The 12,223-nt window shown below is 43.7% G+C and overlaps 3 protein-coding genes across 4 annotated transcripts; 2 read left to right on the forward strand and 1 right to left on the reverse strand.

Annotated features, from left to right (window-relative positions):
• Positions 1 to 217: 217 nt before the first annotated feature.
• LOC126315383 (coatomer subunit delta-like) lies at positions 218 to 2,075 on the forward strand. Its single transcript, XM_049992639.1, has 3 exons — positions 218 to 294; positions 358 to 587; positions 698 to 2,075. Exons 1-3 carry the CDS (start codon positions 252 to 254, stop codon positions 2,051 to 2,053), a joined length of 1,629 nt encoding a protein of 542 aa, XP_049848596.1. The 5' UTR covers positions 218 to 251; the 3' UTR covers positions 2,054 to 2,075.
• Positions 2,076 to 6,228: 4,153 nt separating this feature from the next.
• LOC126315382 (uncharacterized) lies at positions 6,229 to 10,118 on the reverse strand. 2 transcript variants are annotated; one of them, XM_049992638.1, is made up of 3 exons: positions 9,829 to 10,118; positions 9,460 to 9,581; positions 6,229 to 9,304 (listed from the first exon to the last, which is right to left on the reverse strand). In XM_049992638.1, the coding sequence occupies exons 1-3, from the start codon at positions 9,994 to 9,996 to the stop codon at positions 6,325 to 6,327; spliced, it is 3,270 nt and encodes a 1,089-aa protein (XP_049848595.1). In that variant the 5' UTR covers positions 9,997 to 10,118; the 3' UTR covers positions 6,229 to 6,324. The 2 variants fall into 2 exon arrangements, with proteins under 2 accessions (XP_049848595.1, XP_049848594.1); XM_049992637.1 differs by having other exon boundaries at positions 9,460 to 10,097.
• Positions 10,119 to 11,155: 1,037 nt separating this feature from the next.
• Positions 11,156 to 12,085, forward strand: LOC126315385 (mediator of RNA polymerase II transcription subunit 21-like). Its single transcript, XM_049992640.1, has 3 exons — positions 11,156 to 11,315; positions 11,459 to 11,659; positions 11,728 to 12,085. The coding sequence occupies exons 1-3, from the start codon at positions 11,192 to 11,194 to the stop codon at positions 11,796 to 11,798; spliced, it is 396 nt and encodes a 131-aa protein (XP_049848597.1). The 5' UTR covers positions 11,156 to 11,191; the 3' UTR covers positions 11,799 to 12,085.
• Positions 12,086 to 12,223: the final 138 nt, after the last annotated feature.

The raw sequence follows: 12,223 nt of genomic DNA on the forward strand, positions 1-12,223 counted from the left end.
AAAAAATTCTCAAGAATGACTAAGATTGGGGAAACTATGAGCTATAGTCAGCTAATAAACACACAAAATTAAACTAAACTAACAAGTTATCACAAAATGAAATTTGTTCTAGAAGTTGTAAAAGAATAAGACACCTTCGGGTACAAATAAATATGCTGATACGTGTATTGTACACGTGTGAATTTTTTTTTTGTGTAAAGCGTTGAAATTCAATAACGAATCAACTTGTCTTGATTTGTGTTGGTGTAAGCATGGTTGTCATTGCAGCTGCTATTTGTACTAAATTAGGAAAAGGTTGCTATTCAATAACAGTGATTTTTTATAATACCTGCATTACTAATGTTTCTTCTTCGTTAGCAATTGTGTCGCGACAATTTGTTGAGATTACACGGTCAGGAATCGAAAATCTATTATCAGCTTTCCCAAAACTCATTGCAGACAACAGTAAATATTACACATATGTAGATGGCCCAGGAGTTCGTTATGTCTATCAAATACTAGAAGAGAACTTTTACGTTGTTCTCATTACGAATAAAGCGAGCAACATTATAGAAGACACCAAGACGCTACAGCTAATAAACTCAATTGTATGTAGACACGTGACAACATTATTAAGTAGATTTGCTTTTAATTATATGCCATCTTGAATACACTAAACTTTCTTGGTCTGATCTCACTTCTATTTATTTCATCGGAGATTTATCAACAATGTGGTACTATCTGCGAGGATCAAATCGTGCTTAATGCATTTGAATTGATATTCGCCTTAGATGAGATGATTTCTTTGGGGCACCAAGAGCGAATTACTTGTTCCCAAGTCATGCAGTTCCTAGAAATGGACTCACTGGAAGAAAAGATGGCAGAAATGGTGCGAAGAAGTCAGGAGCAAGAAGCTGCAAGAGAGGGCAGAAGACGGGTTAAAGAAATCGAGAGAAAAAAAAAGGCACAGATGCAACACTCAGTGTATAGTATTTCTTCAAATAGTGAGAATTTTTATGGGGGAAGTAGTCTTGGCGAAAAAATAGATGAAGATCGATCTCATGGCATCGATACTACTCCTAAAGAATTGTTCAACAATCCAAAACAGTCTGGCAAGGTCTTATCGCCTGGTAAAGCTTTACCAACAACTAAAAAAAATCCAAACGCTTCTTCTGTTCGAAAGGGATTGAAGTTGAGTAATGCGAAGCTGAATGAATATCAAGATATTGTGCATCAGGAATTGTTAACTATGGATGGACAGAAAGACATTACTAATGCCGATGAGCAGGAACAACTTGTCACTAAGGGAAGTATGTCCGACAAAACTTCTGAAGATGAAGATCAAAACTTTTACATTACTATGAATGAGAATCTCTTCGCGAAACTTGATAGAGAAGGAAAGTTAAAAGATATGGAAGTGCGCGGAAACTTTGACATTTTGATACATAATAGCCAGTATACACAGATATCTGTTGTGTTTGAGCCCAAAAAAATCTCTAATATACCGTTTGAATATAAACTTCACCCTAACTGCGATAAACAGCGGTTTTTAGAGCAAAATACAATCGTGTTAAAAGATACAAATCGGGAGTTTTTAGTTGATGCATCTAACATGGTACTCCGTTGGCATGCAACAAGTCAAGATACGAAACATTTGCCACTATTAATTAATTGTTGGTCTACAAGCAATCCTGATGTTAAAACGCTTTTCAATCTAGAATACGAGTTGTGCGATGTGAGTTTAAAAATTCATGATCTTATTGTAAGCATTCGCATTTCCACTGAAAGCGTACCACGTATTACAAGTGTAGATGGAAAGTATTTGTATAACCAGGGCCAAAGGATATTGGCATGGAAAGTACCTGTAATTGACTCTTCAAATGCTACAGGAACAATAGAATTCGAGCTTGATCGTTGCAGTTCTCGAGATGTTGAGAGTATGTTTCCGGTCCAGGCTACTTTCTATGCGTGTTCAACCATGTTCGGCATGAAGCCTGCTAATGTGGTTTACAGAGGAGACGTCCTAGAGTATAAGTTTGAGCCTAAACTAGTTGCAGAATATTTGATTGAATAAAAGCAAGATGATTACGTTCTCAGCGAGGTCAAAGTCTCAAAATGCACTATTGCATAAAGATCAAAAAGGGGAGAGAAATACAAACAATAGCACAAAAATTTTGGGAAAGCGACGTATTTACGTTGCATCATGTGCGCTATATGCATTGTCAGCACAGCCAATTTACTATGTGTACATTAAGCACAGAGACTATATGCTTTGGCGTAGCAGCTTACTACAGCATATTTTTTATGGCAGTGTTGTCAATACAGTCTTATTAAAATGTCAAGTAGCGCATATTCCAAACAGGTGTCACAAGCATAAAAATAATTTCAATTCATTACAACCAAAGATGGAAGAATTAGAGAATTTAAGAGTGTTACAGAATATTTTACATTCTTTCAATAAACAGAAGTTCGAGTCTGGTACATGGACCAGTGTGTTTTTGGCGTCTCTGGTCGATGTTGCGGCTTATAAGTAAGTACGGCCATAAAGCGTTTCTGAAAGCGAGTTCCTCGCGTCACAACCTGATGATGGCGCGCAAAGAAATTATTCCCAGTAATGTTGTCCATCTACAGCACAACCTCAAGCCAAGGCGTTGGGAGCGCTACTCGTTGCGCATTCGGGATGGCGTGCGACATCGTTAAACGCTGCATAGAAAATACGTCGAATGAATGTATTAGAGTGCGGTGATTCAGCAAGGTGTTGAACTTTCAAATAATAAAGTGAGGTGCGTATATCGTACGCTCGATGAATGGACCTATGAAGGCAGTTTTTATACAATTTAGAAAATGGACATAGTGATGCTAGTTGACGCGCGTGATGTCACATCTGTCAAATTATTTAAAAACAAGAAAGGTAAGGTGAGTTGGAACCGTGGAAGTTCTCCGCAGGTAGAGGCGGTGCTTAGAGATATATGATACAAAATCATGCTGTTTTTCTCAACAGACTAGGTCGGTTTCGAAAAACCCAGAGCTGAATCAAAGTTTCAAGTTGGTGGGGTAGAGTTTGCTGATATGGTTTTTGAGGAGCGAATCGATCGGTGGTGCGGCAGCAAGTTGGTCGTGGGTAGATGGACAAGAATCGAAGCCGTTCCAGCACAATAAAAGGTTTTTCAGTTTGGATGTTTTTACGCACTGAAAAACTTCTTCAAGTAGCTTGTCGATACGGTCTGGAGTAGCGGGAGTGTCGAACACGCAATTATCTGAGAGATCCAGATGCTGCAAGGACGAATTGTTGGTAGTAGATTGAATGACTTTGAGTACGCCGTCTTTTCGCAAGTCACAGGATTTTAGCTCGAGATGGCTCAGTCGAGGATTATGGGCTAAGGGGATTTGAGTGCAGACAGTAGATCCGAGCGGATTTAAATTCAAAATGAGAATTTGAAGTACGGAGTTGGTGCGGAGCTCTGAAAAAAAGCTCTGGATGTCGTCGGCGCCAATGGAACAGCCAGACAGATTCAAGTAGTACAGGCGATGAGATAGCTTTCCAATGGCGTATAGAATTTCAGATGTAGCTAGGGACTTGTTGAGGGGATTTCCTGAGATATCTAGATATTCTAGTGGCATGGCGGAATTCTCGTGTAAGCGATGGAGATAATGAATGAACCTGTTGGAATCGTTGTAGTAACGCGGTGACGACGGAGCGCTGTTTTTGGTGTTGGTGGCCTCCGAGTCGTTCAAACTGTCAAACAAACAGGTGTGCGCCAACTCCAGTTTTTCGAGTTGAAGTGGATCGGAGTCGAGAACGAGATCGACGAGGTCAAAGAGCCCGTCTTGAGTGAGTGTGTTGTACGAAAGAATTAGGTGTTTCAAGCGGCCTAGCTGTACTTGTCGATCTCTCCAGCGTTTGAGCGTTCGAAATGTCAATAGAGTGTGCTTCAGGTTCAGGAAAGTTAAGCAGGACAGTTCTTTGAGGCAGATGGCGAGAGCGCCCGAACAACGATCGGTTAGAGGGTTAGAGGATAAGTCGAGCTTGGTGAGCTGGGAAATTTTGGAGAGGGATGAGAAAAAATTGGCTTCTACGGCGAGGTGGCCGATTTTGTTGTGAGAAAGGGAGAGAAAGAGCAGATTGGAGGGGGAGTCGGGGACGCGGCTTGATAAAGCCTTGAGAGCTGGAAGGATTGCGTCATGATCTAGTGCGTTGAAGCCTAGGTCGATTGATTGAAATGCGTGCAGTCGCATGATTGACAAAAGGGGGTCCAAGAAGCACAAATTGCAATAGCGAAAGTTGAGTTGGTCAGATAGAGTGGTCAGTCGCTCTAATACAACAGGTGAGGGGTCGGTGTGGTTTTCCTTGCACCAGGCGCAATATAGAACGTCTGGAGCCAACGGTTGGTGATGATTTATTTTGGCCCTGATATCATCGTTGTCCCTAATGGTATCGGATACTTTGTACGATGGGAGTAGGACAAATCCGTCTTTACTTTCCAGTCTCTCGACCCTGATACGAACGCTCGTAAGCTCTTCGTAAATGTTTTCGATTTTCTTGGCGAGTTCATGGACGGTTTCGTCGTGTGTACAGGGAACTATAATGTTTTGGTCGTGAACAACCACGCGTGCCCTAATGGTTTCGAAAGCGAAGGGTTTTGAACTTTTTGTTTTCGCTGTTTGGCTCCAACGATCGATTAGAGTTTCTGCAGGTGTATTGGGACGGGCGCTGCGCCTATTGAGCGCATAGCCGGGTGAGGGACAAGGTGTGGCCGTGTCTTCGATGCGTTCTGTGTCAGAAAAGTCAGAGTCAGCGAATTTAGACGTATACAAGTCGCCGTGACGGTCCGCAGTTGACCTGATGCTAGAATTTGTTGACAGCGGGTTTTGTTGTTTCATCTTTTGTAGTTGCGCCTCAGTATATCCGCTCCATTTGTAATGGTCGTCGGAATAGCCGAATCCGTCGTCTACGATGAAATCCGACCGAAAGCTGGGTAAATCCGGGGGCTCAACTGGATTTGCTCCCACACAAGAATATTTTTTGGAATTTTCTTTGGCAGCGTCGCAGTTACCAAGTGGGGGAGAAATGCCGGGAACGTTTGGTTTTTCGAAATAGGAATGACAATTCAAACCTTGGCGCTCCAGAGGTAAAAAAGACAAGTCATCAGAAGCGGATTGATCCGAATTGTCCTTCGTAATTTCGAGGTTATTTTCATGTATTGTTGACGAGCCGAGACCGTTCATCGACGAACTGTCCTTGGAAGGCGTCGGCGAGCAGTGTCTCGTGATTTGTCTCTTGCTTTGTTTGTCGAGTCGAAGCTGCTCTAGGGTAGACCACTGGGCCTCTTTGTATTTTTTTATAGACGGGAGATGCCAATTATCGCTTCGCGGGTAGTCTAATACCTCTATATCTCGGCGCTTCAGCGCATCCGGCAATTCTGTGTCGCCGAGGACGACGAGACGGTCCGGCAAGTCTCGGCCACAAGGAGGAGTGGGTTTCAAAACAGATCGCCTAGAACCATCTTTCGCCGCGTCTTCAGTCGCGATATGGCGCTTACGAGGGCTCGAAATCCCACCACAGTTGAATCTGACAGAAGGAGAGAGTGCAGGAGGAAGGTCACAAATCAGAGCTGTTTTTAATGGGGAGGAGGATTCGGAGTCGACTTCGTCGCGGCGACAGTCCACCGAAGAGCCCTGCTCAGAGCCGATCCGTTCGGCGGTTGTAGGAGGACACCTTTTGAGAGGACTGATAGGGGCTTGTTCCTTGGAATCAGACAAACACGGGGCGATCTCGAGAATTGTTGGGTCTGACGTCACAGACCGCGGCGATGCTATACGGTCGCCGTTGCAGGCCGAGGAGTCTGGATCCAGAAAAGTTTTCGTTGACTTCGAGCTTGTTTTCTTGTTGGGAGACGACGCGTGCGCTGGGTGACTTTTTTGCAGTTGAGCGCCTTATGAATTCAAAAAGAGTCAATCTTCGTATTGAAAATTTTCATTGCACAACATGTGTGAAACACATAAATGCACCCAAAATTCGTCCATGCCTCTTTGCGGAACGCTCCTGGAGGGTGATGCGCCGGGGTGCGCGGGTCTCCTCCGCTTCTGATCTACATCGACCTTCCAGTAAGGACCATCTAAAGTCTCAGATATGTTTTTGAGAAGCTTGTTTGCATGGGTGTCTTGCCTATCCATACAAAGGAAAAGCACATATGTCTCAAAGGCAAGGGACCAAATAGAAAATAGGAAATAGCAAGGACCACAACTGCGGCCGGCGAGAAAACAAGCGGGTGGCTTTATTGCAGAAGATAGGCACAGTACACAAATACATTAAAAAAAATAAAATTGTGTATTTTTCAACAGCTCTTATTGCGAAATGTATTGTCGGAAATTACCGAGTTGCTCTTGGCTCAATTCATTGAGGACAGGATGCAGTTGATTCGATAACATGTTCCAGATATGGCGGAGGGCGTTCACCAACTTAGTTCTGACATCTTCTTGCATATTCTCTAATCCGATGGCGCTGAGAAAGGCTTTAAAGATTTGAGGAATATACGACGAAAAGGTTTTTAAGTCCTGTTCTAGCAAGAAAATGAGGGCGCCATAAGAGTAGGGGTATTCGGCTGGATCGTGAGATACAGGGAAAACATTCAAAAATGAGGGCATAACTTGAAATATGGGCACAACATGGGAGGCCGTTAAAATCATCTTGCCAATGCAACCAGCACAGTTTTCACGTAATTGTGGATCTTGGCTGTGCAACCCTGGAACCACTTGCTCCAGGATCTTAGAGTAGTAGTTCAATGACGACGGTGACGATACGCACAGACGGAATATGTAGACTGCATTTGCCTTGTTGGGAACGCTCGTATTCCGAACGCCCGCAAAAGCGCAGGAAAGGAAATAGTTGTGTAATTGAGTTTCACTGTAGCATTCAACGCCGGTTGCTTCTAGAATTTCGGCTAGTGTACCAAGCGCGCACTGACGCCACAGCTCAATATCATCGTGGTCCTTGGAGGAAATGACGGAACCTTTGACATGTCGTACGATGCCTTTAATCAGAGGGAAAAATTTCAAAAAATCGCGTTTGTATGCATTGGCGAGAGCAACAACGAATTCGCAAGTCACATCGAACAAGTTATACGCCTCTTGTTGGACCTCTTCGTTTTCACCATCTGGATTTATTTCATCGATTTGGGAAATGATTTCGGACTTCAGAATTTTTACGAGAAGTGGTACAAGTTGGGACATGCGAGCATGAAGGGATGGTGCGCCCAAGGTTTCCAAGAAGAAACTCAAAGTTGAGATATACCGAGCGACTACAGTGGTGTCGAAGTCGGCTGGTATCCGGCGTATGATTTCGTCGAGGACTAGCGTCAAAAAGTTCATGGTCTCTTCAGAAAGCGGGTGCTGTTCTGGCGGATCGCCTGGAGACCACTTGGTTGCTGCTGGATGTGCTAGAGAAATGCATTTAGCAAATATTTCTAGTGGGTACATGGCCCGAATACGCAGTCTTGGATTTATGTAGTTACTGAATTCAATCAAAATTGGCATGCATCTATCAATATAGGGGACCCAAAAGGGACCGAGGGCGTTTGCGAAGCAGCCAATTGCGTGCAAACAGGTACACTTGATTTCAACGCAGCTGTTTTTTGAAATGTAATCGATATTTTCTGGGTCGGATTCTTCGTAGTTATTACTGGCATCGTCATCAAATTCGTACGCTTCTTCATTGCAAAGCAGTGGTTCTAGAGACATCTCTCTCTCTGTATCCGATTTTTCATCATCATCAGAGTTGAGAGACTTCAAAACCGCATCTAGACAGCTCGGGAGGTAGTGTATGAAGTCTTGATTCAGAGATTCAGCGATGCTAGAGAAAAAGATGATTGTGTATTCTTCGAGTTCTGATCCAGACACGTTTGGTAATTGCAGACCTTCTAGCGCCTTCTCCATAAAGTATTGGTAATAGGGTTGGAAATTTTTGGAAGAGACGGCGTTGGCGATGACGCCGACGCATTCCATGGCATGACCGCGGAGGGTTAAAAGGTCTCTGTTCGTCTGATCGATTAGTTTCTGCATGACATTGATGACATGCTTCCAGTACGGAAGAAATTCGCTACCGGCAACCGTGGCGACAGAGCAGATAGCGTCGACGGCCAATTCTTTGGTGTCAGCCGGGCTCTCGCCGGAAGCGATCTGGACGAGGTGGATCATGAGGTCGTTCAAGTAGGGCAAAATATCGGTTGCGCTTGCGTTTTCTACAAGGAAAGAGATAGAACACATGATGTTGCCTTGAATTTCGAGGTCTGACTGAGACAGCGCTTGAAAGATGATAGGGAAGATGACGCGGTTGTATTCCAAGATTTCTGGGACCAAATGCTGGGTATACTGACTCAGGAGCAATGCAGCGGCGCGTTGGACGTAGATGCTTTGGTCTCGAAAGGCTGTTTCCAAAAGTTTGATGTAGTCTTCTAAATGTTCGCATACGAGTTCACTGCACCCGCTTATAACGGCGGAAAGGGCATCGATGGAGGCGCGGCGTTCCCAAAAGTTAGGGGATTGTATCCAATGGCCGATATGATTGGTCATGATGGTGAAGTATTGCTTTGGCTTGACATAGCTGGCCATAGAAAAAAGCATACCGCAGGCTATAGAATTGGGACTGTAATCAGAACAGGAATCGGTGTCATCTGATTCTTCGGGTTCCGCAGCAACCTTTAATCCGACTGCGATAATGGGCTCGACCAATCCTGACTTGGTAACCATGCCGGTGCAGTATTGGAGAACGGATTGGATGAAGTTGAAGCACTCTCGACGCAGCTCGATGTCTGCGTTTTGATTGACGCATATACTAAAGACGATTTGCATTAGATTTGTCAGCTCCGGGCGAATGACTTCAGAACAGGTCTCAATCTGAGTTTGGAGGTTAATGAAGATGTCGGTGAGTTCTTGCTCGGCGCCCTTTTCAATACAAAGTTTGATCACGTCAATGATGGAAATGACGATTGGTTTGAAGAGCGGAATTAGAGGATCATTGAACGAGAGCTCGCACATGAACCCACAAACGGCTTTAACGGCAGCGACTCTGACACTCGGGTCTTGGTTGGGAGAAAGCGAAAACTCAAAGAGGCGCAGGAACTCGCTCATGCCTGGGCGTATGGAGTCGAAGATTTCATATTCGACTACGAGTTTTTCGACAGTGTCCAGAACTAGACAGAGCTGGAGAGGTTGGGAAGAATTCGCGTATTGAAACATAGCGGGCCAAAATTCTGGCCACTGATTACGAGAGAGAGAAAGGTGTGCGATCAAGGCGACGAGTTCAAACATGACTTTTCGAATGCCAGCTCTAAGAGAGGAGTCGGTTAGAGGGTTGCGCGTTCGGGAGAGGCCGCTATCCCGGGCTCGCAGACGGGCAGAAAAAGGTGCGCACAAGAGAGAGAGCAACAAAATGCACATAGGTCCAAAAATGCGTTGGCGGAAAGAAGTGAATCCGAGACGTACTGAGGCTCTGTTATGAAGCTTTGCAGAAGTGTTTGTTTAATATAAGAAGATACATCGGGGTGGATATTATTCCAATGTTTTCTGATCCAAGAATGCAGTACAACGCCGGCTGCCTGTCTCGTCTGAGGCAGGAATAGAATCCGAGGAAAAAGAAAAAGGTCAACTAATGCGGGTGAGGGAAATTTTTGGCCATCATTGCTGTGTATGGGAGAGCAGGAAATACCTCGATCATGACAAAAAGTGAAAAAGTTCGCACGCTTTAAGGTCCCGATAGAGCGCACTAGAGAACGCATAGAAAATGTGGCATAAGACCGACGAGTGGCTCATAGAGGCCTCGGGTTGATATTTTTGTGGAATAGGAATACGTACTGCTGGTTCAGGGCCTTGGTACAGGATCTGGAACATAACGGGTATAGACTGCGGCATTTGCAAATACTTCCGGAGCCATACCGTTGCTTCGTTGACAAGTTGCGTATTGGGTTTGAGGTACTGAACAAGCATGCTATGAACTTGTTCCGGAGCAGGTAGTTCGTCCATGGCTGAAAATATTTACAACTTTATCTTGCGAAAAAAAATTAAAAGGGGACAGCTGCACTAATTCTTAAAGGACGCCGCCGTCACGAGAGCCAGGCACAAGTGACTCGTTATACTACCACTTTAAAAACTTTGGATGATCGAAACCGCAAAAGTAAAAAAAAAAAAGGGCCGGGCACATGCAAGATTGACTTAAAAGAGGTCAAAAAATAAGACCCTTGCCAACTAGGCCTCTGGAGGGGGACTCTTAATTAATACCGCTTCTAGCTGTAGAGCTCCTGTATTAATTTTTTTAAGGAGAAGAGCAAAAATGTGGCAATGCACACTGAGCTACGAACAGTTTCGAAAACAAGCCGTAGCTATTTCTGAATTGGATAAAACTTCCAAGAATGTCCTAGAACGTTGGGAATGGATAGACAATGACACTGTACGGTTGAAGAGTAGCTATGTCGGGCAATAAATTCTTTTTTCTCACCAGAGAAACTTTCTGAAGTGGAGCGAATATCAACTGGGCTATTTGTCCTGCTCTGATTGTCTTTTCCAAGCTGAGGCCAAAAATTCAAACCAGCTCGGCATCGGTGTCGAAGACCAAACCGAAGAAGATTTTATTGAACACGAAGGTCCTATTTCCTATGACGTTAATATTTCGGACTTTTATTGGTACGACTACCATGTGACTTATAGTCAAAGTTACAGAGTGCCAGTGCTCTACTTTAATGGAAGAGAAGCAGGTAAGGCTTGATGACCAAAAGGTTTGAAAATTTAACCAGTTTACTAACTTAAGTCAAGACGGGAGTCTTCTAGAAATAAATCAGGTTTTGAAGAATTTGAAATTTTGTAGCCCGAAGTTTGGCGAAACATTTGTATCTCAAGGCGAGCATCCAGCGCTGGGGACGCCCTATTTTTTTATTCATCCATGCAATAATGCACGACTAATGTCAGCCCTTGGATGGGACAAAATTGAAGGTTTGTTTAATCATTATCTTATAAACTGGATGTCATGGGTCGGGCCCATCGTTGGCATGAAAGTCCCATATCCGCGTACGCAAAAACATGCGTGTCTCTCCCTATTGGGAGAATTTAAAAAAGATACATAAAAAAGTCTAAATTTAGTAATTTTTTTAAAATTGCGTCACCACGACCGAATGAGTAGTCCGTAAGCAGAGCGACTACCTGTGAATTACCGAGTCTGACCAGAATGGATCCGATAACGGAGTTAGAGGGTCTGATCGACCAGCTTGGTGTTCTTTTGTACACTAGCATTGGCATGGTTCAAACGGACCCGCCGCCACCAGCTTCTTCTAACGGAGCTGTACAACAGGGTGCGTTGCGATGGAGTACTCGGATTGAGGAATGGTTAGATAGACGTCGAAAGAAATTGTATCTAGCTGTCACAATTGTCTCGTTTGTGTTAGCCTTGCGCTTTTTTTTGTCCAAACAATCCTTACCAATTCATCTTAATTAGAAGTGAAGTCACCCTTGACTCCTGAACAGCTTAGAGCATTTGCGTCAGATATAGTCAAAATAAGCAAGACCATAGAAACTTACGTGGACTCGCTGCCTAGCATCGGCATCTCGGAGGAAGAGCAGTCAAGTCGCATCAGGGCACTGGAGGAGCAGAACCGTCGGCTCGAAGAGCAAATTATTAAAAATGATCAGTTGATGAGTACGTTTTGTAGATTTTTACGAAACTTTGAAGATTGCACTCGAAGTTGCTAAAAATTGCTTTAACAGACGAAAAACTTCAACAGTCTAGAGAATCTTTGAAGATTATTGCAGAGGCGAAGCTCCGAATTTCTCGTTAAGTGTAGGCTTTTTATCTTTTGAAGCAACGGTCGGACGTGAAAGGCCAGCTTCAAAGACGAGAAAAAACACGCAAAGATTTGAGGGAAGTGTCCATCTCTCTTGTTTTTAGTTTTAGTAGGAAAATGTCTTCTCTCACGAAGGATTGCAGAGTGGGAGATGTTGACCAATCGAAAGCTGAACGGCTATAACCTGGTAAAAAGCATTATATAGAGAGCTGACTGTTTAAGCCGGTGGTTTTTGTTGCTAAAAAGGCCAGTTAGGAACTGCTTACAATAGAACATGCAAATAGTCTATTTTTTTGATGATTTTTTAGGCTTATCGACAGTTGTAAAACAACAAAATATTTTTTTTCTCCAAAATTACAAAATTTAGATTATTCTCAAAGCGTGTATGGACAATCAGACAAGTTTGATGTTCACATTTG

The sequence above is a fragment of the Schistocerca gregaria genome, unplaced genomic scaffold (genome assembly GCF_023897955.1).
Source record: "Schistocerca gregaria isolate iqSchGreg1 unplaced genomic scaffold, iqSchGreg1.2 ptg000569l, whole genome shotgun sequence".
Lineage (NCBI taxonomy): Eukaryota > Metazoa > Arthropoda > Insecta > Orthoptera > Acrididae > Schistocerca > Schistocerca gregaria.

Coding starts and splice junctions, on each gene's coding strand:
- LOC126315385 (XM_049992640.1), top strand. CDS start 11,192: ATGGATCCGATAACGGAGTTAGAGGGTCTGATCGACCAGCTTGGTGTT. Junction 11,316..11,458: donor TAACGGAGCTGTACAACAGG/GTGCGTTGCGAT, acceptor CATCTTAATTAG/AAGTGAAGTCACCCTTGACT. Junction 11,660..11,727: donor TAAAAATGATCAGTTGATGA/GTACGTTTTGTA, acceptor TTGCTTTAACAG/ACGAAAAACTTCAACAGTCT.
- LOC126315383 (XM_049992639.1), top strand. CDS start 252: ATGGTTGTCATTGCAGCTGCTATTTGTACTAAATTAGGAAAAG. Junction 295..357: donor TTGTACTAAATTAGGAAAAG/GTTGCTATTCAA, acceptor CTTCTTCGTTAG/CAATTGTGTCGCGACAATTT. Junction 588..697: donor TACAGCTAATAAACTCAATT/GTATGTAGACAC, acceptor ATTTCATCGGAG/ATTTATCAACAATGTGGTAC.
- LOC126315382 (XM_049992637.1), bottom strand. CDS start 9,752: ATGCGTTCTCTAGTGCGCTCTATCGGGACCTTAAAGCGTGCGAACTTT. Junction 9,305..9,459: donor AGCTTCATAACAGAGCCTCA/GTACGTCTCGGA, acceptor CTCCTCTCTTAG/AGCTGGCATTCGAAAAGTCA.